General features: G+C 46.6%; 2 protein-coding genes across 4 annotated transcripts in view; one reads left to right on the top strand and one right to left on the bottom strand.

Moving 5' to 3' along the window:
- Positions 1-3597: 3597 nt before the first annotated feature.
- LOC119405197 (alpha-ketoglutarate-dependent dioxygenase alkB homolog 7, mitochondrial) lies at positions 3598-6452 on the bottom strand. The gene is made up of 4 exons (XM_037672013.2): positions 6107-6452; positions 5389-5562; positions 4471-4595; positions 3598-3932 (listed from the first exon to the last, which is right to left on the bottom strand). Exons 1-4 carry the CDS (start codon positions 6425-6427, stop codon positions 3812-3814), a joined length of 741 nt encoding a protein of 246 aa, XP_037527941.1. The 5' UTR covers positions 6428-6452; the 3' UTR covers positions 3598-3811.
- Positions 6453-6697: 245 nt separating this feature from the next.
- The window catches only part of LOC119405194 (rho GTPase-activating protein 29), a 29503-nt gene continuing 14438 nt past the window's right edge, over positions 6698-21762 (top strand). Inside the window, exons 1-10 of one of the 3 annotated variants that reach the window (XM_049419230.1) lie at positions 6706-6857; positions 6938-7092; positions 7306-7447; positions 9278-9338; positions 10028-10140; positions 11804-11931; positions 12799-12986; positions 13560-13806; positions 19422-19693; positions 21083-21349. In XM_049419230.1, coding sequence (XP_049275187.1) covers positions 6954-7092; positions 7306-7447; positions 9278-9338; positions 10028-10140; positions 11804-11931; positions 12799-12986; positions 13560-13806; positions 19422-19693; positions 21083-21349 — 1557 coding nt within the window. In that variant the 5' untranslated portion in view covers positions 6706-6857; positions 6938-6953. Of the gene's footprint in view, positions 6858-6894; positions 7093-7305; positions 7448-9277; positions 9339-10027; positions 10141-11803; positions 12987-13559; positions 13807-19421; positions 19694-21082; positions 21350-21762 lie in introns of those variants that run through there. The other 2 variants (XM_037672010.2, XM_049419229.1) reach the window with 2 other exon arrangements.

The following is a 21762-nucleotide window of genomic DNA, read 5'->3' as shown; positions in this document are numbered from 1 at the left end:
ATCACAGTACTCCTATTAGGGTACTCGAAACCAGTGCTTTTACTTGGAGCGACAATCCGAAAATATTTAGAATTTGTGTCAATACTCTTCAAGTAAAAAAAGTCACAGCTTCGCCGCAAGGGCGAAGCAATGAATGCGATAGCAAGAAAGTAATGCTATACTATGGTGGCCATAGCTATACGAAGTGAGGCTCGCCAATGGATACTCTCAGTTTGAACAGCGCTCCTGTTGCAAAGGCGGCCAAAGCAGCGAAGGAAACTAGAGTGCTTCAAGTGTCGAGCTGTGACATTTGATAGTTCGCGCTCATCTTCTGTTTGTTCGTTTAGCGGCGTCTCTTGAGCTCGAGTGACTTTCGTACGCTCCGTAACATGAGCGCGGACATCACGGTGAAAGCGTGAAACATCCCTCTTCCCCTCAGCACGAGAAAACCGCGCGAGCAGACAGCGGAAGGGCAAGGTTGTCTCTGCGCAAATATAAGAAGCGAGCGAGCTCGCCGACTACTTTTAAATCCGCCTGTCGCGCTCCTAGCGCCATCTCGCTGCTAATGAAGAAACGCTTATAAGCGCCTAGCGTCTCTGAGTCCGTCCAGCGGTAAAAGGTGTGTATATAACGCTCGCCGTTAACTACGTGGAGGATCTGCGTTTCGTGGCGTAGTGGTTAGCGCCACTCGGTGCGGAGCAAGTTGTCCCTGGTTCGATTCCGCACTTCGGAAGCATTTTTCTGAATTATCTTTCTTTGGGGCTTTTATATATACATATACATACTTATACATATACGGTGCATGACGGCGACGGCAAAATTCAGACGAGACTGTCCATATAATTGCTATCGCAATAAAATGCTTTCTTTGTTCTGAGGGAACACATTTTCGACATTGAAGTGGGTGGTGGGCAGGCGGGTGTGTCGCGACTCGCGTGTCGTTTCATTGTAGACAGAAATTTCGGCATAATAACGTCCCTGGTGCGTCACACCCTAACTGCAACCACAGCACCCACGTCGTCTCATTCTTTTCCTCACGCAGGTCCCCGATTCAAAAAGTCACTATTCTAGTTCACTATATCGTCACCAAAGCCAGAGCGCACCTGATCTTATGGCGCTCCTCCGCCGTTGGATGCTAGTTTTGATAATTTCAAGGCGGGCGTTTTGAAGTGACACCAAAATTGGTAACAGTTAACGACGCCAATATTGATTTATCTCTACGCTAGAGCATGCATTTACGAATTCAATTTCAGGATTCTCAGATACAAAGCTACTAGTTAAAGCATAAAAGTCAATAATAAAGATTTGACTGTCAAGGGTCCCTGTATATTTTCTTGGTTTCTCTGTTATTACTGATGGCTCTGTCTTCAATTGCTATTTTCTCATTCTTATGTTTTGCGTTGGATTCACAATTAACTACTGCCTTTGGCTAATAAACAGCATAACCAGTATCACTTGTTTCGTGCATTGATATCGCTATCAGTGCACCGCCATTCTGGCGAAACTCTGCATTTCTTTAAACTTTATTTTCTTAATTTCACGGTAGCACTTGACGGGAATGGAAAACTGACCAAAGCTGGAATTTTCTAATTTTGCGCAGAAACCCCGCAGGCACGTCACTGTGACGTCACTTGTTTCTGCGTACCTTGAACCTTAAGCAGTTTCAGTCTTTGGCTAACTTAGAACAAAATGTGCAGTCAATCGTTATTGCTAAAAATTATCACCAAGGCACTGCATAAGCAGAGGCTGTCAAAATCTATGATGTCACAGCGAGGTGGGCGGGAACTTCAAGATGGCATGGCCACCAGCTCTTTATTAGGGTGCCTTGATTATACCTTTTTTCCTCGTATTTTCCGGCTTTCGAAGTATTTTATCTAGGTCATAGGCGTAGCCAGAGGGGGTTGGAAAAGGTTCACCCCCCCCCCTTCCACCCAAAAAATACATGCACACATGCAAGTGCATAGGGGAGGGGGAGACAGGGCACTTATGCAGTGTTTGGCAGGCGAAAATTTCGGGGGGTGGGTGCCCCACCGACGTCATCCCTGTTTGGTAAGGGGGCCTTTTCTTTTGCATTGTGGTATGTTTGTGTACAAGAAACAGCTAGTAAAAGAGCGATGCACGCAAGTACGAAAGCACGAGCACAAAACAGAGAGAGAGACTTTATTAGAAAAACAGAGATGTTTGCTGGTGTCTGAATACCGCTGGCATGGTACTCTGTGTAGGGATGGGGAACGGGATTGACAGACTAAAGAAGAGTGGGAAGGAAATAATAATAAAAAGAAAGGATATAAAAAAATGAAATAAATTCATGCCTTATAGATAGCTAGGCTAGGCTTGGCAACAAGCGTGTCAAAAGGCATTCAATTGCTTTGCAAAACGAAGGCGCAAATTATTGCTTTGCTTTATTGCATACGTGGTAAGTACAGCTGTACAACAGCACCGCTTTTACAGCCATTTCCCAAAATCTTTTCATTATCTTTCGTGTCACATCTCCTCCTTTTGTCATAGTCTTTGCAAGTATATAGTGCATGGTTGTGACGAGCAATCTCTACATAGGTGAATAATTACAATCTCTGACAGGCCTCTCATTGCTTGTATCATATATATTAATTTGCACGTATGTCACACAAGCTTGTAAAGCTTACACTTTAGAAAGGCACACTTCCTGTCTATTTGTTTGGTCACGGTACTTTGTGTTTTCTTCTGTCTGCAAACAAATGTGCCGATGAGTGGTCACTTGAATTTAGCCTTTTGGGCTCTCCGTGTTTGTTATTCCAATATGCCCCTACCAAGAATCACGAGTTCATATTTTCACTAAGACCCAATTTTTTTTCATGGTACCATTCAATTGAGGATGTTTGGCGAGTCACGATTCAGTAAAAACTGCTCATCTACATGTTATCATGAAAAAAAAGTACTAGAACACAAAGACTCGCATGTGCTCTTTGAGAATGTGATAGAGTAGTTCTGGTAGCGAACTTTATTTTTGCTGGAAGTTACCCTGCTGCTTGCAGATTGAATCTCGCCTCAAGAAGTGAGTCGTCATGAAAAACTATGTTGTCGTACTTGACTGCCTCAATCAATGGTTCACAAGCTTCCAAGTTTCGTGCCCTGTGAAGTGCATCCAGGAAGATTACTTGATCAGCAGCATCAAAGTTTACAAGACATGAGCTTTGCAAAAAAAAAAGCTGAATTCCCATTTAGACAAGGCACATAGCCCTTAGTTGCAAATTTAAGCCTCTAGTAGCTTTTGAGACCTACAGTGTTCCACTAAAGTAGAATGTGGAGAGTGCTGTATTTATTATCTGCTTTATTGATGTTCCTGTTAACGAGTGTACATTTTATTCACTGAAAACACCCCTGTCTTCACTGCAAGACCCCCCCCCCCCCGCACAATGTAATGGCCATCAAGGGTCTTTAGGGTATGTGAATAAAAAAAAAATGTGCCATGCCTTAATGGAACAGAAATCCACGTTTCCTCTGGAGACCATCTGTTATAAACATTTGTCATCAACTCTGCGCTAGATACAGGCTTAGTGTTCGCCCCCATAATGGTGGACCTGAAAGAAGTGAAGTGTGTTGCATCATTTCACAACCATACAACAAAGACAGAAATGACAAGCGACAACTGTCATATGCGTCCTCATAAATTTAATCATGGGATTCGTCACAACAGAAACGAATTTGTCACAGCAGTGGCTGAAGTTGTCTATCAGGATATCACTGTCAACGTATCACACACACACAAAAAAAGGACACTGTATTGCAGTGCCACAGAGTGAGTGTTCAAATAGAATGCATCATTACTATAAACTACACCTTTTCGTCACTGTCAGCTGGGCTCGTTGCGACAGATGACGGATATCCTTCTCGACTTGTGCACGGGAGTGGACCTGAACACAGAATGCTGGTTGGCCAGGATTTCGTGGGTGTAGTCATACCTCGCTACTCCTCTGTAAGTGCCGCAAACAAAAAGAAACACACAAAATGATTAACAAACAGATCTATGGATCTTTCGTTCAAATGTAAGAGAAAGAAGTTGCGAGATGCAGACGGATGTGATGCCGTATTTTGATTACAGTCTCTACGGAAAAAATATCCGACAAGCGTGCTCTCATATGATGATGTGGAGGAAGCGGAAGGATTTGTTCACTTATGACAAAGTGTGCAAGTACACCAATGCAACACTAACATGCCTATTGTAACTGTCCACACTGCCTTCCTTCCGTTGAGAGAGGCTACTCAGCTTATCAACGTCCCATCAAATGCATCACATTCAAAGAAAATACGATCATGGATTGAATTTTTACTGACTGTTGCTTAGAAGATAGTGAACTAATTGTGTAATCTCTTGCAGCCACAGCCCTTATGTGACCAAACAAAATTGCCCTCTTGGGCCCCACTGATCTGCGAGAGTCAATGAACCGAAGCTGTGTTTGTTATGTCGACATCCGACCACATAAGGGATCAACAGAATTACTCTTCACATACCTCATTATGTATAGGGACCGTCTCCTTAGAAATATTTTAACCCACTTGTCTGGCTTTTTTTCGTGAACCAGCTTCATGATGCTCGATGATAGGAGAGACAGCCCTGCTATTGTGTCGCCACAGAACTGGAAATAAAAATAACTTCCGATTAAATCTTTTAGCAGCTGGAATGCAAGCAAAGTTTATCTACCCCCACTATCGAGGATGTTATGCTAAAGAAACAAACAAGGCTTTCGCATAAGTAACAGGCTGTGAACAGCAGGAAGCGGATTTGAGGTACTGTGTGACGTGCGTGACGCATACAAGACAAAATTTCAGTGTAAGATGGAAATTCAATGTGATGAGAAGTCACTGAACAAAGAATGTCACCGGAGCTAATGTACTGACTAGGGTGCTATGAAAGCAATTGTCAAAATGACTCCAGTGATGAACAATGAACATTCCTTGTTTAACTTGAAGGGGGTACTGACACAAAAATTTTCAGTCGTCATTTCCTTGGGTCAAATTAAAGACCAAGCCCTCAAGAGCCTAGAAAAGGTACTGGTAAGTGTGAGTGCACCCTGAAAAATTAATTGTAATAGACTCTTAAAAGCTAGTTTCGGTTCATACTGTACCCTGACGTCACCACACGGTATGAGCTTCTCGTCACGTGCTCACTCAAGATATCCTGACGTTTCCACGGCCGCTCCACTGGTGACGAACAAGCGGCCATTTTGAATGTTTTGGTACATGACGTCATCACAACTAGCCACACTGGTGCGTGGAGTCACCTGAATTGACACTGTAGCCTGACGTCACAGCAGTGTCGATGTCGGTACCCCATGAACTACTTCATCATTGATCTTCTGAATGCCCACCGAGAAAATTGCTTAGAAGTGAACTGCGCTAACAGATGTAAGCCCCCACGAAATGTCTCACCCGAACGCTGTCCACGTGTGGCTTGATGTGGCCGTCTTCGAGAAGGTCGAGACAGTGAACATGTTGTATTTGGTTCACTTCAGGAGTGAACGCGAGCGCCCTGATTCGTCCCAATATGGCTTCACACGGAGGGGACCAGGTTGTGCGCTCAATCTCCCGGTAACCGTGAATTGCCTGCGAATGCAAAGCGTGACTTAATAAACGAACTACACCAACTACCACATAATGTCACGACAAACATTCGCATCTAGGCAAAAGCTTACAGCTACTAAATGTAATTGCTGCATGCATGAAAACGAGGCAAATGTGTATAGTACGTCACACCAAGAAGTACAACTCAAATTATGTAAGCTCAATCTCCAGTTTTCAATCGTGGTTTCTTGCACAGCAGTGCATTCTGCAGAATGCGATTACAATGGCACAAACGGCAAATAAGCAGGCACGGTCCGCGATTATCCCTTCGAAAACGAACAGCCATCCCTTCCAACGGCTTCGAGGCGGCTTCTACTACAATCTAAGCAACTTCGTTGCATAAAAGATCATGAAAAATACACGAAGACGATTTAGCAAGAACAGTGTTTCGCATACATTCACAGTGCCAGCTTAAAACGACCCGGCAAGCAAAATGCTGCACTTCTAGCCGCTGTAAACGACGTGGTCACTGCACACCGTTGTGAAAGGACTAGAAATGGATAAACCCGGTGACGATTCTACTAACATCGTCCCAGTGGCTGCTTTCGTACCGCAACCTCTTGTACTGCGGCTCGATTTCGGCGAACAGCGTGCTCTCTTCTTCCGGCGTCACAAAATCATCGTAGACGGTCATGCTCTGGGTCACCTCGGTGAGGGTCTCGGTGTCGGAACCTTCGAAGTGAGCGCTCACATATTCTTCCGTCAGCGCTGGCCTCCGTTTCGACGCGTCGGCGACATCGACCTGCACCGAACACAGCCGTCGCGCTGGTTTTACCGCCTTCGATAATAAATTACAACGCATTTTTGGCGCCGACAACACAAGACGGGTCACCGCGAAGGCGGCCATTTTGGATCTGCGTCTTCTCACGTGCGCTACCGCACTACTTTCAGTTTCGGTTTCGCTTTCTTCGGGTTTTCCTGGGTATACATTTGTTTGTCAAGTTTTGAGCTACAGTAATTGGCGCGACAAATAACTCGTAGACTGGCATAGTACTTTCTGTACTGGACCTGTACGACGTAAATGTAGACCACAACAGGCAGTGCCTTGTTGGCCTTGTCTTGACATTGGCACAGAACGTTCTGGGCATAGCGTTTTAGAAGTACGGTTAGTTTCGGTGTCGCCAGCATCGTCTCCACGAGACCGTTGGTCCTGGTTCGGGTTCGCGCTCTAACCTCTTGTGTACGCTCTTATCGTTAAACAACGGTGAAAGTTGGTACCCAGGCACTTCGCCACGCTGAATTCGCTTACCGGACCTACGGTTAAACTTTCACTTTCGGTAAGTCGACGTCCAGATCTTGGCGCTAAAACGAAACTTCCACGGCGCATGCCACCTGCGTGATGTCCCTTCTTCAACAGGTCGCCGGAACGAGCGATGTCTTCGCACTTTTCTCCTCGCCAGAACTTCGAAAGCACCGCTAGTCGCAACGACAACATGCCCAAGATGTCTGTGCTGGCGCAGTTCGATGATTTCTGTCGAAGAGTTGCTACCGATGACGACGAGGTATTGTACGGTGAGTACGGCATCGTGTGCCTTTTGACGCGAGCCATGCGCGCTTTCATGTCGCAGCTGATTATCCTTATCACGCCCACGCATTGCGTGATGAGTGACGTTGCGTTGCTTATTCCTTAACTGAGTGGCGTTTCTTATTCTTTTGTTCTTTCGCACACGTACCAATAGTCTAAAGAACGTCAATTGGCTTTCTTCACCCACCTCCTTTCTGCAGCCATGTTGGATTTTGTGAGGAACCAGGAAGTGTGCAGGCAGCGATGGGAAGCAGCGGAAAAGTGCTGCAACAGACTCGCTGAAGACAACGAGTCCCTGGTTCTGATGAACTCGGAGCTACAAGCGAAGCTGCGGTACACGAGGTACAGTTTTAACAACAGGCGTTCATTGGGGCTGGTTGGCATTTTGAATGGCATAATTTTAATGACGCAGCTGGACTCAAGGCCCCACATAATAATTATTGCAAGCTGCTCTAACACACTCGCGCAAAGACAGTGTATTGCAAAAGTGTGCTGTCTTGTACATCGAACAGTGCTTGAGAGAGGTCCAAGTGGAGCCAGTAGTGTCGTTCTGTGATCTTCCTGTAGTACCCTCAGAAGCACCGTTCAATTCCATTTTTAACTCTGGGAAAACTTTCCAGGCCTTGACATCTTGTATCGTCACCGTCATAACTTTTCAACACAAGTTGACAGGCTAAAATGTGTCTATCCAGCTGAGGTCCTATATAGCACATCCCAGTAGCATTCTGTAAAATGAAAAAGGAATCGCAGCGTTCAAGATAAAGTACTGCCGTTATCTCTTGTGCACGCTGAATGTCGCATAACATATATGTAGTAAAAAACTGCGGCAAGGGCTTAATTTTGAGGAAATAGACCCGCAGATTATGGAAGAGGGTTTACTAGAGAAAAAGACACAAAAACCAACTCTATTTTATAAGATGCATGCTTGTGTTGTAGAATGTCGCCTGCAAGGTAACGTTCTTGCGCAATCACTAGTTACATCCGACCAATGGGAAGCTGTATCAGTGACTGCCTGGGTGAAAATGCTGTGCTGGTTCTAAAATAACACTTGGGTCGATAACACAATTGGGTCAGTAACACTTTACTGAACACACTCGCTTGCGTGTTATGGTTGTTTCATAAATGGGCGACTCTCATGGCTGAGGGAAACAACAATAATTTAGTATTTTCTGTTAGTGACCTTAGATTGATTTATCCAGTGCTCTTGCCTTTCAGTCAAGCTTTTTCATCTAGCTTCTTCGTATCCAGAGTAAATTACTGCAAGTCTTCTGGATGGAAGTGGACCTCTCACAAGTAGCTATCTCTTAACCTAAGCTCTTCAATCTCTGTATTATGCCTCTTACCGCATCATGCTATGAAAGGTACTGGTAATACGAGATGCAGTAGTGAGGGGGCATAGATTTTCACTATTTTTATACATAACCTCGCTACTTGGCTTAAATTTCATGTTTACGGTGTCTGCCCCGAAACAGCTCATAAAAATTTAGCAAGTCGAACACAATAGTTAGTGAACCGAAGATCCCAATTTCGCATGAATGTATAATATCTTCAACTGTCCTCTTGTGGTGGTTTGAATATTATTTTATCATGATGATGGAAATGGCCACTTATTGTTTTAAGAATAGTCTATATTGGATTTGGGTTCCATTCAGCCTAAAAATTTGCTATTTGCACACCCTCGCATATGTTACAGAAAATGTGGAACAGTTAAAATTTACAACAGAACAATGCAAAAGTCTATCCCAATGTTCTTCCTCTTAGATAGTGCATTGTGAGCTCATAGCCTTGTTATTATTTCACGATTGTTTGATAGTCAAACAGCAATACATTCTGGGCTAGTTGCATTAGGCACTGAAGCCAGTGGAAAAGAGAGTAAGGAAATCAACCACGATCACTTATTGTTAACTAAATGTCGGTCAGTACAGCACGGCTCATTGTAGCTGAAACACATTGCTCCTGGTAAAATAGTCTATTGCAGAAAATGGATCTTAATGTTCACAGTATTGCAAGTCACTGTTACACAAGAGTGCAAATCTATGTATGGACAGTGTTGGCATATAGTGGTGACATTCTGACGATGATGGGACCCCTTGTCGCCCTTCAACCTTTACATCTCTAAGTGTAAGATCTTTCTTTCGTGAAACACTTATATTTTGTGTTTTTACTTCCCAGAGACGTGCTTGAAAAGGAGGTCCAGAGAAGACTGAAATGCGAAGCTCACTTGAGAGCCCTGGTGAGCTGATCTCTTTGCAATGCCATAACACACCCATGACTACATGGCAATTCAGATATGTCCAGTTATTTGCGATGTCAAACAGTTGTGACAATTAATCCCTTAAAAGACCCTATCACATCGAACTCCCGTTCACCTCTGCATGCCGTATATGAAATGTCGCGCCGCACTGTGCTTCTGCAAGTGCACTTGCCCTAACTGACCCGTGATCACTTGTATCATTAGGAATATTCATGCTGACAAAATGACAGTGTTACGGCAGGTGCTGTCATCACAACGCATCCATGTCATGCGGGAAAGAATACCAACAACCACTGCGCAGTGGTTGCATCCATTCACTGCTACAGAGAGGATCACCACGCTGCTTTACCAATGTAAAAGACCCCTGGGTCACATACATGTATTCCGTATTATAGCATGGATGACAAATCTGAAATAAGAAAGCTCTTACGCCTTTGATGTAAAAACAAAGAAATTTGTAAATCCACACTGTGCACAATCTCGAAAGCCTGCTACAGGTGTTGGGAGGTTTTAGATAAGCTTCACATAGAAACATTTTGTATTTCAGATACCAAACTACTTTGTTATCCTTCTCAAGCTCTGTGTATATGGGTTTGATTGTAAGTGAATTGATTGGTTGATTGATTGATTGCTACAGCTCCGTCACTATCCTTTTTTGTGTCGTACAGCAAGCGCAGCTGGATCAGATTCGCTACTGTGTCTTTGGCCAAGGCTTCCAGAACCGAGAGCACCACATGGTCACAGTCTTGAAAAATGTCCTCAGTCAGGATAATTTTGAGAGGTAAGCATCGTCTGGCTGTTCACTCAATGCAATTCGACTGTCCTGTTTGGTAGATTGTCATATTCGCTCGTGAGTAGACTCACTCGCACTCCCCACCCATTTCAGAGAGATGATCCAAAGCCCTAGTGAGTGACAAAGGGTGTTTGCTTATGCGAGTATGGACAAGAGGGAATTTTGATGAGTTTGAATAGATACAGCTCTCAACAGAAGGGAATGCTGGTTAACTTAGACTTTTGCCAATACTAACGATATTGTTTCTTAGCAAATAGCAATTATTTCTGAGTAATTCAAGTAATGTGTAAGCTATAGACCATAAATCACAAGTCCTGCTCAACGGTTTGTCACAACAGCGAGAACCTGACTAATCTAGATAAGTGTGATCCTTGCACCAGATGCTGACACTGTGTTGAGCAAAGCCAGTTTGAGTTTCTTGCCTGCATGTGAGCTTATTTAACCTGTTCCATCCATTAAGTACACAGGCAAACGTGACAGTCATACACACAGTGGTTGTCAGGTCTGTGTACTCAAAACAGCACAATTGTGATCCATCTATAGTCCAACGTGCACATGCCCGTGATCTTGGGCCCAATCATTGAGAAGCTACTCGTACAAATGTATATAGCGCAGACTGTCTTGTGATGGTTTGCCACTTTCCCCAGGCCACGCCAACTGTCAGTGCATTTTCACTGTAGCCAGACTGCCTCAGTTGTTAAACCTAATCAGAACAGCGTTAATTACCATAGCTTATTGTTCAAAATTATGGCATGGTGTTCACCAAGTGTAGATCCATCTTCAGTGCTCACGTGGCCTTCTGAAAACCAAAAAACCACCTTGCCAGCAAATGCCAGGGCAAACCTGAACTGCAGCCTTTTTTATTACATTGGGCATTGTATAGTGTCTGAGGAATGGAGCACGATGTCATGCGGCATCCAAAATTTTGGTTAACCGTCATACATTCGTTTAACAGTTGAGGTGGCAGTGCAGTGGTAGTGTTTAAGTTTCCAATACTGAAGTTCGAATATTCACACCAGCCTAGTTTGTCATATGCGGAACAGCCTTGCAGTGCGTCTACTTTAGAAGCCTTTAAGGATGAATGGAATAAACTTCATATGTCTAAGGAGCAGGCAACGTCCTTGCCCAATGCGGGCAGCATCCTCGCTCCAGGATGCTCTGCACCCTGGCCGTTCGTTGCATCCGGTCAACTCGTTAAAGAAGCTTGTTAAAGGTGTGGTCAGCTTGTTAAAGAAGTACTGATATGATGTCTTCCTAGTCTTATATTTTTGCACTGAACTGTAGTCTGGGATATCCCAATATACAAGCAAGTCTCGATGTGCACTAAATATAATTTACTCTAACAGCTTTTCCTCAGCCTGCCTCAATTTCTTTTCCCAGGAAGCGACCACATAATGATGTCATGGTGCGTAAGGTTGGTCGCTTGGGAGCAGGGCATTGCAACCCTTTTATATTCGCTCACATCCACCTGTTGAGAAACGAAACCAAACCTGGGTGTAGAAGAGCTATCACACTGAATTGTTTTGAGGTTCTATGTGGCTTGCCAATATCTTTTTTTTTTTTTCTGCAGTCGTTTAGAGTAGCAATAGGTGCTTGTGTGTCAGCGAAAAAGTAGCACAGAAGCTCAGTCGTACTTTTTTTTGTTCCACAGCGCTATGGCCGACAAATCGGTGCAGTCCGTACTGTCCCCAACAGGCACCACACTCTCGAGTGGGGCACATCACAGCGGGGAGACGGCTTCGAGGGACATTAGCGGGGAGGCTCACCACATGCTGCTCGGTATGCCGGCGATACAGTCGCCACTTCCTGCAGCAGGAACGAGGCAGCTCTCTTCTGGGCAAGCTCTTTCGGCAGCTGCACTTTCTGAATCTGTGTCTTATAAGCCAGTACCTCCCGGGACTGTCTATTCGGCGGCAGCTGCATCTGTTCCTACTAAACCAGCTCTTCCTAGAACCGTACCAGTCGTACAGTTCCCTTCTTCGGCTGTCTCTTCTGGTTCTGACACTCCAAGACACTCCCTACCTAAATCTGTACCGGTGGCACTAATCCCTTCCAGAGCTATTCCTTCCGAAGCTGTCACTTCTGGAGCTGTCGCTCCTGGACCAGCCCCATCGGGATCGGTACCAATGGCACCAGACCCTTCTAGAGCTGTCCATTCCAGAGCTGTCTACTCTGGTACCGCTCTTTCTGGATCTGCTGCCGCTGGATCATCCGGGACATTACAATCAGTACCAGGTCCTCCAAAAGCTGTTCCTTCTGGTGCAGCCACTTCTCGAGCTGTCTCGTCCGGATCTCTCACTCCTGGACTGGCCTTGCATGGGTCTGTACCGACGGCGCCGGTACCTCCTGGATTTATCCCGTCTGAAACTGTCACATCTAGCAGTGTTTCCTCGGAAGCTGCCTCCTCTTCTGTGCATGTCGCTCCTTCAGCACGTTCCTTCAAGCTGGTCCCACCTCCTCCTTTATACTCCGTTTCTACTGGACAAGTTCTTTCCGGCTCTGTACCTTCGGGACCAGTCTCTTCCGAAGCTGCCTCTTCCACTGGGCATGTCCGTGCCACGGCTGCTTTGCATGCCAACTCTGTCAATGCGAGATCCATCCATACCGAATCTGTCCGCACTCGAATTGTTACTGCTGGTGCTGCAGACCCGGTTCCTCTTCCATGGATACCTGGCGGGACTGCTGCCACTGGGCCAGATCGTTGCGGTTCTGTCCCCGCTAGGTCTCCTGGACCTCCCCGTTCCAAACGTGCTGTTGCTGCTGCTGCTGCTGCTGCTGCTGCTGAGCAAAGTTCTCCTGGACTCGGTCCTGCTCCTGCCAAGGTTCACTTTGAGGTTTGTATGCGCATGTTTTGAACATGAACTTGCACTGCTCAACGCGAGGGTGCAGGTTTAATTGCCACCTACGATGGCTGTTCATTTGGTGCGAAATGCATGAACACCAGCGTGCTTTAATAAGATAGCAGATTTGGCGAGTTGGAGTGTACTCATGATCGCCAACGTAAGCAAAATGCAGTACAAGAAGAGGAAAGACAGCAAAGGCACTGTGTCATCGTTTCCTTTCTTGTACTGGGTTCTGTTTGGGCTAGCCATCATGACTAGCATATTTAAATTTTTATCTACATTGAAGGACCCAAAGTGTTCATAATTGTTCAGGAGTCCCCCACTACAGCGTGCTTCAATGATATGTCATAGATTTGGTACATACATCCCCATATTTTAATCAGTTGAAATCCACCAGTGGTTGTCTGCATCTCCTAACACAAGTTTCAGTCCACCACATTTTTGTAAGAGCTAAAAAAACGGGGAAGGTGAAGGGAAGAAAATGCGTGAGCAATATGGGCACACAGTGACATCTTGTGTTGAGACATTAGACTGCCAGTGCCTTTCTCTCTCGCTCACCCACAGCTTTCCGATTCCCGAAAGACGAGCGTTTGCAACAGTTCCTGCGAGACCGGTGGGCGTGGCGAGGTGTTTGCCACGACGATGACCGTGGTGGCGGGTGAGCCTGGCTACGTAGCCACGGTCACGTCCCAGATGGAAAGCAGCATCGGCGGCAGCAGCAGCTCGTCTCAGCAGCGGTTTCGGCGCAGCCGCAGTGGGCCGGCCTTGCTTGTTCGGCACTCCTCCCAGAAAGCCACGGAGAAGGCGGCATGTAAGCCTGCTTGGCCCGCATCTGCATGCTCTTGTATGTACAGCCGCCCAAATCTTGAACTAGAGTGTGCAAGCGGTGACTTTTCTGTGTGTCAGTGCCATTAACAGAGCGAAGTTTGTAGCAGGGTGAGGGTAAGCACATGACCACAAAGGACGCTCAGCTGGGCCCACTGTCCTTGGGTGACGTCCTTAGGAGGAGCTAGGCTGCTCCTCCTTAAGGACGTCACTCAATGTTAGCACACTTCACCCCCATCAAGACACAAAGACAAAAAGAATTGCTGATTTCAACTAACCAACCATGTTAACCATGTTGAACCACGAGGAAGCTTGCCTTCTTTCTCGTGTCTTCCTTGTATCTTGTTACATTTGTGCTGTCTTACCTACGAACTATATGCATCGCCAACTAGCCTGCCAGCAAATGTTGCTGAAGTTCTATATGCCCACCGAGGTAGACTATAGTGGCTAAGATATTGTGCTGCTAACTTCTAGGACAGGGCTTTGATTTTCGGCCAAGGCGGCCACATTTCGAAGGGGGTGAAACGCAAGAGCACCCATGTACAGTCGAGCCCACATATAACGGCCCCACTTAAAACGAACTTCGTCTTACAACCAACGGTACCCGCATGACCGTGGAAATATACATTATTTCAATGGCACAAAATCACACTTACAACGAACGCCTTTGAACCCTGCCGATCGGTTACAGCGAACGGAGTCGGCCGGCGACTGTGGAGACACCCCTTTCGACCACCTATAAGCCATCGGCGAGCGAAACGCCAATCCTGCCTCCGCAGGCTTCTCATTGTCATTCTCCCCGACAGTCTTTTGTTACGCACCCCTCCGTCCTTTGTCCCCCTGCTGCTCCGAGCACCCGGCATCGCCAGTGGGTGTGGGTGCTCACCGACTTCGATATTTCGCGATTCGTTCCGTGTTCTCGCTCATTTTGCACTCCGTTCAGCATGCCCTGCACGCGTGCGGAAGGGTAAAAATGGCTTAAGGGAACGAAGTGCGAATTATCGAAGTCGGTGGGGCTGCACAAGTTCAACTTTTCACGATCCGTCCCATGTGACAGCCGTTTTCACCCTTCCGCGAACCGGCGCCCCAATGAGATTCTCTGACCGCTGCGCGCGTAGGCCACTCTCCCAAGTACAGTGACTTTATCCCAAGGCCGTTCTCCTCTCTTCCCCCTTTATTGCAACTCCTCTGCCTGTCCACGCCGGCTCGAATTCCAAAGCTTCTTTTTCTGGGTAGAAACGAGTTCAGACAGGGCGCAGAGCCGTTCTACGCTTACTTGCTTGTGTGTCGCACGTGCGCGTCTTGCTCGTTGGTGTGCGTGTGTGTCAGGATGGCGGACGGGAAGCCGTCCGCGCAAACAGATGGCACGAAGCGAAAAGCGCTGGACATTTCTACCAAGTGAGCCATTCTAAACAAGCTAGCTCAAGGCGCTAAAAACTGCGAGCTGGTTAAGAAGTACAGCGTGTCCAAGTCAACGATATCAACGATTCTAAAGAACGAGGACAAGATAATCAGTGCCGATGCCAACTCGACAGACAGAAAGCGCCTGCGGAGGGCCACCTACGCGGACGTGGAGGAAGCGCTTCTGAAATGGTTCGTCGACACGCGGGCTCGGAACATTCCGATAAGTGGTCCTATGATGCTGGCGAAAGCGAAAGACTTCGCATTTCTGTTGGATTTTCCCGACTTCTGCCCAGGAAATGGCTGGCTACATCGGTTCAAGGTGCGTCATGGCATTGTTTTTAAATCGATTGTCGGTGAGGCGGCCTCGGCCAGCAACCAAGACGTTGCCTCGTGGCTTGAAGCAAATCGAGACGCTATTTTAAGCTATGCGGAGCAAGACGTCTATAACGCAGACGAAACTTCGTTATTCTACCAGATGCTGCCACGAAAAACGCACGCCATGAAAGGCGACACATGTGCTGGCGGCAAGCACAGTAAAGTGCGTGTCACAGCGCTTTTGTGCACTAACATGGATGGCAGCGACCGGCGCGTGCCCTTTGTAATCGGCAAGTCAAAGAAGCCGCGTTGCTTTCGGGGCTATGTGCCTGTGCGTTACAGGCATAGTGCTAAAGCGTGGATGACGCGCGATTTATTCGCAGAGTGGCTGAGCGAGTTAGACCGCGACATGCACAAGCAAGGCAGGCGTGTGCTGCTTGTGGTCGACAGTTGCTCCGCGCACCATGTACAAGCCTCTCTCACGGCAGTGACCCTGCTTTTCCTGCCGCCCAACACAACGTCAAAAGTGCAACCACTTGACTTGGGCATAATCCGCGCGTTTAAAGGGCCCGTAAACAGGCTGCGACTTTTTTTTTACACCCGCCAAACAAGCTCGCTAATCCGTACAGTAGACCGCGGCGATCACGTTTTCCGAATATTACAGCGCTGCGCACCGCGCAGACCCTCCATTTCGAAAAACAATTCCCGCGCTTCTTTCCTACGCCTGACCAATCCTCCTCGTACGCGCAGTGACGTCAACTCGGCGATCGCCGAGTTGACGTAGCACTGAGCTCGTCGATTGGTCTAAACCGGGTCTCAACAAACAATTGTCAAGTTAACGTCAGTTCCTGTTCCCACCCACCGCTACGAAACTGCGCCTTGTTTTTTGGCCCTGCTGTGATGCGGTTTCGGCCACGCAGTTGTCGCGCGTATATTCCTCGCACTGCATAGCACCTGCACGCACTTCGCCTTCGACATGAGGCGAAGCGTTGTTCAGTTGCCGGCTGCAAATCGAGCGGGGAGAGGGGAATCTCCGGTAGCTGGGACAGGTCGCGCTTGCTCGCGCGGCAAGCGGGGTTCTCCAAGCTTTTCTCTCGCGCCCCTTCGACGTCTCGGAAAGCAAGCACGCATTCCTGCTGCATTGTGAACTGTCACAAAGGTTTAAAAATAGTGAAGAGCCGAAAACTGCCCGTCAAGTTACGGAGCACGTGCGACAATATAAACAATAAACAACCAGGAGCCGCAGCAAGCGGAAATGCGTTGCGACTGATCGAGCTCACCCATGACGTCAATTGTTGACGTCGTGTCACGTTGCTGAAGTGGGCGGAGTCACGACGACGGGCTACGCCTTTTCCTCCATGTGGCGGAGAAGGGTGGTGAGGCCGCGCGAAAATTTGAAACCAGCTGAAACGGATGTTCTAACCCCTGTAACTTCCTTATTATAGCACGTACTCGTAAAATTCTTGCGGCAGCATGTTCACATAGCAAAAGTGCGCATATTTCTTTTCATTACAATTTTTGGACATCGGGGTTGTTTACTGGCCCTTTAAGGCTTATTATAGGTGCCGCGTTGTGGAGCGCATGCTCATAGCTGTTGACCGGCCGGCAGCCAGCCTGCCGCTTCGGGTGTCGCTGTACTCAGCTCTGGAGATGGTAAAGGCTTCGTGGGCGGAGGTAACGGCTACATGTGTGCAAAACTGTTTCCGCAAGGCCGGCTTCGCCGACGTCGGAGCCGATGCCGACCCTGAAGCTTCCGAAGAGGACCACTCCGGCGGCGATTTGTGGCAGCGTGTTGTCGACTCCGACATGGGAGGGCGGGACATCTGCTGGGATGATTTCGTTATGGCCGATGATGATACCGACACCGCGGAACCGTGCATGGATGAGGGCATTGTCAATGAAGTGCGCGGCAAGAGCGGCTCGGAGGAATCAGATGACGACGACGATGAAACGTTGGAGCCAGCGCCCACAAGCGTGCCTGTAGCAACTGGCTACATAGATAGCCTCAGGCAACTTGTCTATGCCAAGGGCCTCGGCGAGGAGCATGCTGCCGCTTTAAATAAACTGGAGACCACCCTTATCGCATCGGCACTCTCGAAGCAAACGTGCATCACGGACTTTTTTGCAAAAAAATAAATTTTGGGTTTTCACTTGTAACTTTTTAAAAGCTGTTTTTTCATTTATCACGAACTTCGGGATACACGAACGGACACCGCGTCACGCTCAGGTTCGTTATAAACGGGCTCGACTGTACTTAGATTTAGGTGCATATTAAAGGAACACTAAAGAGAAAAACGGTTTTTTCCCCGTATTAGTAAATTACCCTTTCACAATACCAAAATCACCATGCTTGCCGTAATAAGCTGATTAATAATTGAGAAAACACACAAAAATAAAATGTGGGTGGCGACACCTCTTAGAAGTTCCCGCATCAGTCTCCATGACGTCATTGATTTTGACTGTCTGCATGGGCTTACATAGTTTCTAGTCTGTAAAAATGAAACACATTGTTCGCAGAGGGTGCCGGAGATTTAATATACCAAGTTCCAGAGTTTAAGGAAATTTCGTTAAGCCAATGTTGCCAAAATACGAAAAAACACTTTGAATAAATTTGTAACTTCGCATGCAAAATTTAAAAGTCAAGCTTTGACATTGATTTTCTCGTCTGTTAATAAACCTATGATGGTGAAATTAGCAACAGTAGACTTTTCAGAGAATAATTTATCAGTCTGAACTGTTTTATTGTTCCACTTTAGTGTCCCTTTAACCCCAGGTGGTCAAAACCAAGAAAAAGTCACAAGGAAAATTAACTGCAAAACCACACGAAACACAAAAAGAGACAATATCTCTCTTAAATTACTAGCTGGCCTACACCCACACTCTTCTAATCCCAAGTCCTCTGCTACAGTGTGCCTTAATAATCGTATTGAGAACCATCAAACAGTCAAGCCAAGGGAAGTATAGCGAGTGTTATCTGTAATATATAGAGTATAAATGTGAAGAAAGTAAAGTGGACGAAAAGACAACTTGCCGCCAGCAGTGACCGAACCTGCAGCCTTCGAACCGTGCGTTCAGTCCCTGCTGGCGGCAAGTTGTCTTTTCGTTCCCTTTAATTTCTTCACATTTACGTCATAATTACTACAAATAACGTCCCCTAGACTTACCTTGGCTTGATCGTTTGTTGGTTTTCATTAAGGTTGTCTGTAGGCATGTGCGAATATTTGAAATGAACGAATAGACATATATAAACAGCATGTAACCCCCTGTAAAAGTGGTTTCGCTGCAATAGCGGGGTGCTATACCGTGAATGCACCTTTGCAGGAGAAATCTGCACTGCCGCGAAGCCCCACTTCAAGGTTAAATGAACAAATTACCCTCACATCGATTCCTCATTTTTTAAGTTTAAAAGTTGGTTATACCGGCCTATGTGCTGTAGTTATAGTAAAGTTTAAAACGTAACCTATATTACAGGTTATCACTTGTATTCTACTGAAAGTCAAATCCTGCTACTATTCAAAGTTGCTTCAACTTCCCTTTGAACCAAAAAGAATGACATTTGCACATGCCTTGTTTCAATTTAAAAAAATATTGTGCTGGTTAGTTGGGTCATGACAAATATGCTCATTTTTCTTTATAATATGTGATATATAAAATTCGAATTCGATTTGAAATTATTCAACCAAATCACTATTTGCTTCGAATTCACTTTGAACTTAAAGTTTACTAATCGCACATGCCTAGCTGTGTGTAACAAAGAAAAACGAGCCCTTCAACTTCCCTTCCTTCGTTAAATAATTGTACTGCGGTTTTGACAGGTAAGATCCCAGAATTTGATATCACTTGTTTAGTCCAAGCTTCCCTCCTTCTCTCTCTCGTGCTCAGCTGTGGTGCCTCCATCGAGCTCATCGCTGGACGAGAGCGGCGTGGAGGAAGAGTGCGGCTTTGTCTCAAGGCTGGAACGCATGGGGCCCCTCAACCGTAGCACGCCCCTCCCCGAGGCATCCCAGCAGCAGCAGCAGTCGCACACTTTTGTCAGTCGACCCGCTGTTAACCCCGAGAACTGCATTGCGTGCAACAAGCGCATCCGCTTCTACAAGGCCTCCTACCAGTGCGGTGCCTGCGGGGTCGTCTGCCACCCCGAGTGCAAGAGCCTTGTGAGTGCAACCCCATCAGGTGCACAACTATACATTGACCTGCCTTTCTTTTTTAACACGAAAGTGTTTAATGCCGGGGTCCACCATGGCTCCACTCACATATTTCCGTCACGGATATGACATTGTAAAATATAAACTAACAGATAGCAAAGAAAAAATTAAAAGAAGAAATTCTGTTGCCGGGAGCCGAACCTACGACCCCTCGCTCCACAGCGCGAAACCACTCGGCCAGAGAGCGCACGTCCTTCAGCTTGCTAATGGCGAGCTATTTATATACACCATTTACCGTTGGTGGTACTCGGAGCTCGGTGGCTTCAGCATGTTCTTGTTTTCACTAGCGAGATGGCGCATTGCGATGCGAGCGCACCTCTACAAGGGGTGTCTCTCGTGCACGCACACTCATCTCGTGATGGGGCAGTATGTACGTCTTGTGCTTTCACCGCAAGTTTCCATTGACGTTACAGAGAGCACAAAGGTCACTTCACTCGCTGCAGCAGCCGTGTTTCCGAAAGGAGCCCGCTACTCATACACAAAGAAGTTACAATTGTGACAGTTGTTAGTTCACGCTCGTCCTGTGTATGTTCTTTTTGTGCGTCCTTTCTGCTTTAGAGCACGCTGCAAGTTTCGAGCTGCTTGCCATTCTTTGCGTGACATTACAATTTTTTGCTATAGAATTCATTCCTTCACCCTTGTGGCGAAACAATGCACAATAAACGCTCAACTACCCCTGTGAAGACATGTTTCACTTTTGTGTAATACCGATTCCTATGAAAGGGAGATAAGCCATGTTCATTTCTTTCCTCCTTTCTTTTTTTTTTGCTTCAAATTACAAGAAAGTGTAATGTGTTTATTGCCGATTCAGACATGGGTCTGTCACAATCGAGCATCAGGCCCTGGGTGCTTGAGCTCTTCTTTGTCCGCAAGACGATGATGATATGACAATAGGACGCACCAGTCTTTTGCGTTACAAAAGTTTAACATGTACTTTTTTCTTGAACTTCTGACACTACGACATGCCAGATGTCCCGTGTAAATTGTGGCAAAATTTAAAAACATGTGACTGCTGCATAGCTGGACAGGACCAAGGTAATGATGCTTGCTGGTGTTGCTCACACTGTTTTTTGCGTGCTTTGCCTACTCACGTAATTGGTTAATGTGAACAATGAAATTCTCAAATATTATTGTCAGTAAGAAAATTGTAGGCTGCCTTGAAAAATCCCCAGATGCAGCTTCCTATTTCTCTTCACGTGATGCATGCCAGCTTTTATCCAGGCCCTAAGAAAGCCCCCGTAATGCAAAAAAAAGAGAGGTGTCACGGAGACCAGCCACTGGAACTTCGTGTTTCACAAACAAAGAGCCTGTACTCCTTGCTTCCCTCTGCGTGTTTAGGTACCACTTCCCTGCGGTCTTAGAGCGCCACCTCGTGAGGCCAGGGGCGCAAGTGGCGGTGCGGCAGCGAGGAGCGGTGCTGGTGTTCTGGCCGACTACGCACCTTCCGAGCCACCATTCGTGACACCTCTGGTGGTGCATTGCATTCGGGAGGTGGAACGGAGATGCCTCCAAGAAAGGGGCCCGCTCTACGGCTCGGTGGCGCCACCCGAGGAAGTGGATACGCTGCTCGGACGGTTGCTTAGTGGCCATGACTTGCCCATTCTGGTGAGTTTCAAAAGACTTCCCATTGATGTGAACTTCCAAGTGATGCAATAGCAGTGCAAACTTCGACACGCAAAGAAAGAAAAGCACTGTATACTTAACATACATTCACCCGATGCTCAAATGCACTTGTGCCGTGTGGGACCCGTGGCCAGTGGCCAGTTTCACTTATAATAAGCAGATTTGGGCTTCCTTTTTCACCGAGTTGCTTGCAGGATTTTTCTGTTGCTTGTCACGTTTCGTGGGTTTATTAGCAGTTTTCCAGCAAATATAGTTATTTTAGTGATCATCACGCTCACCAATAGCGCGTTTGTCGTTCACTAATAATTGTCAATGACGTTGAGTAGTTGAGTGTTGAAGTCAAACGTACATTGGGGAATCATCAAGTGACGTTAATCATGCACTGGCAAACGGGC

The sequence above is a fragment of the Rhipicephalus sanguineus genome, chromosome 9, assembly GCF_013339695.2.
Source record: "Rhipicephalus sanguineus isolate Rsan-2018 chromosome 9, BIME_Rsan_1.4, whole genome shotgun sequence".
Lineage (NCBI taxonomy): Eukaryota > Metazoa > Arthropoda > Arachnida > Ixodida > Ixodidae > Rhipicephalus > Rhipicephalus sanguineus.
The sequence above is the reverse complement of the archived record's forward strand: the minus strand, read 5'-3'. Positions and strand labels throughout refer to the sequence as shown.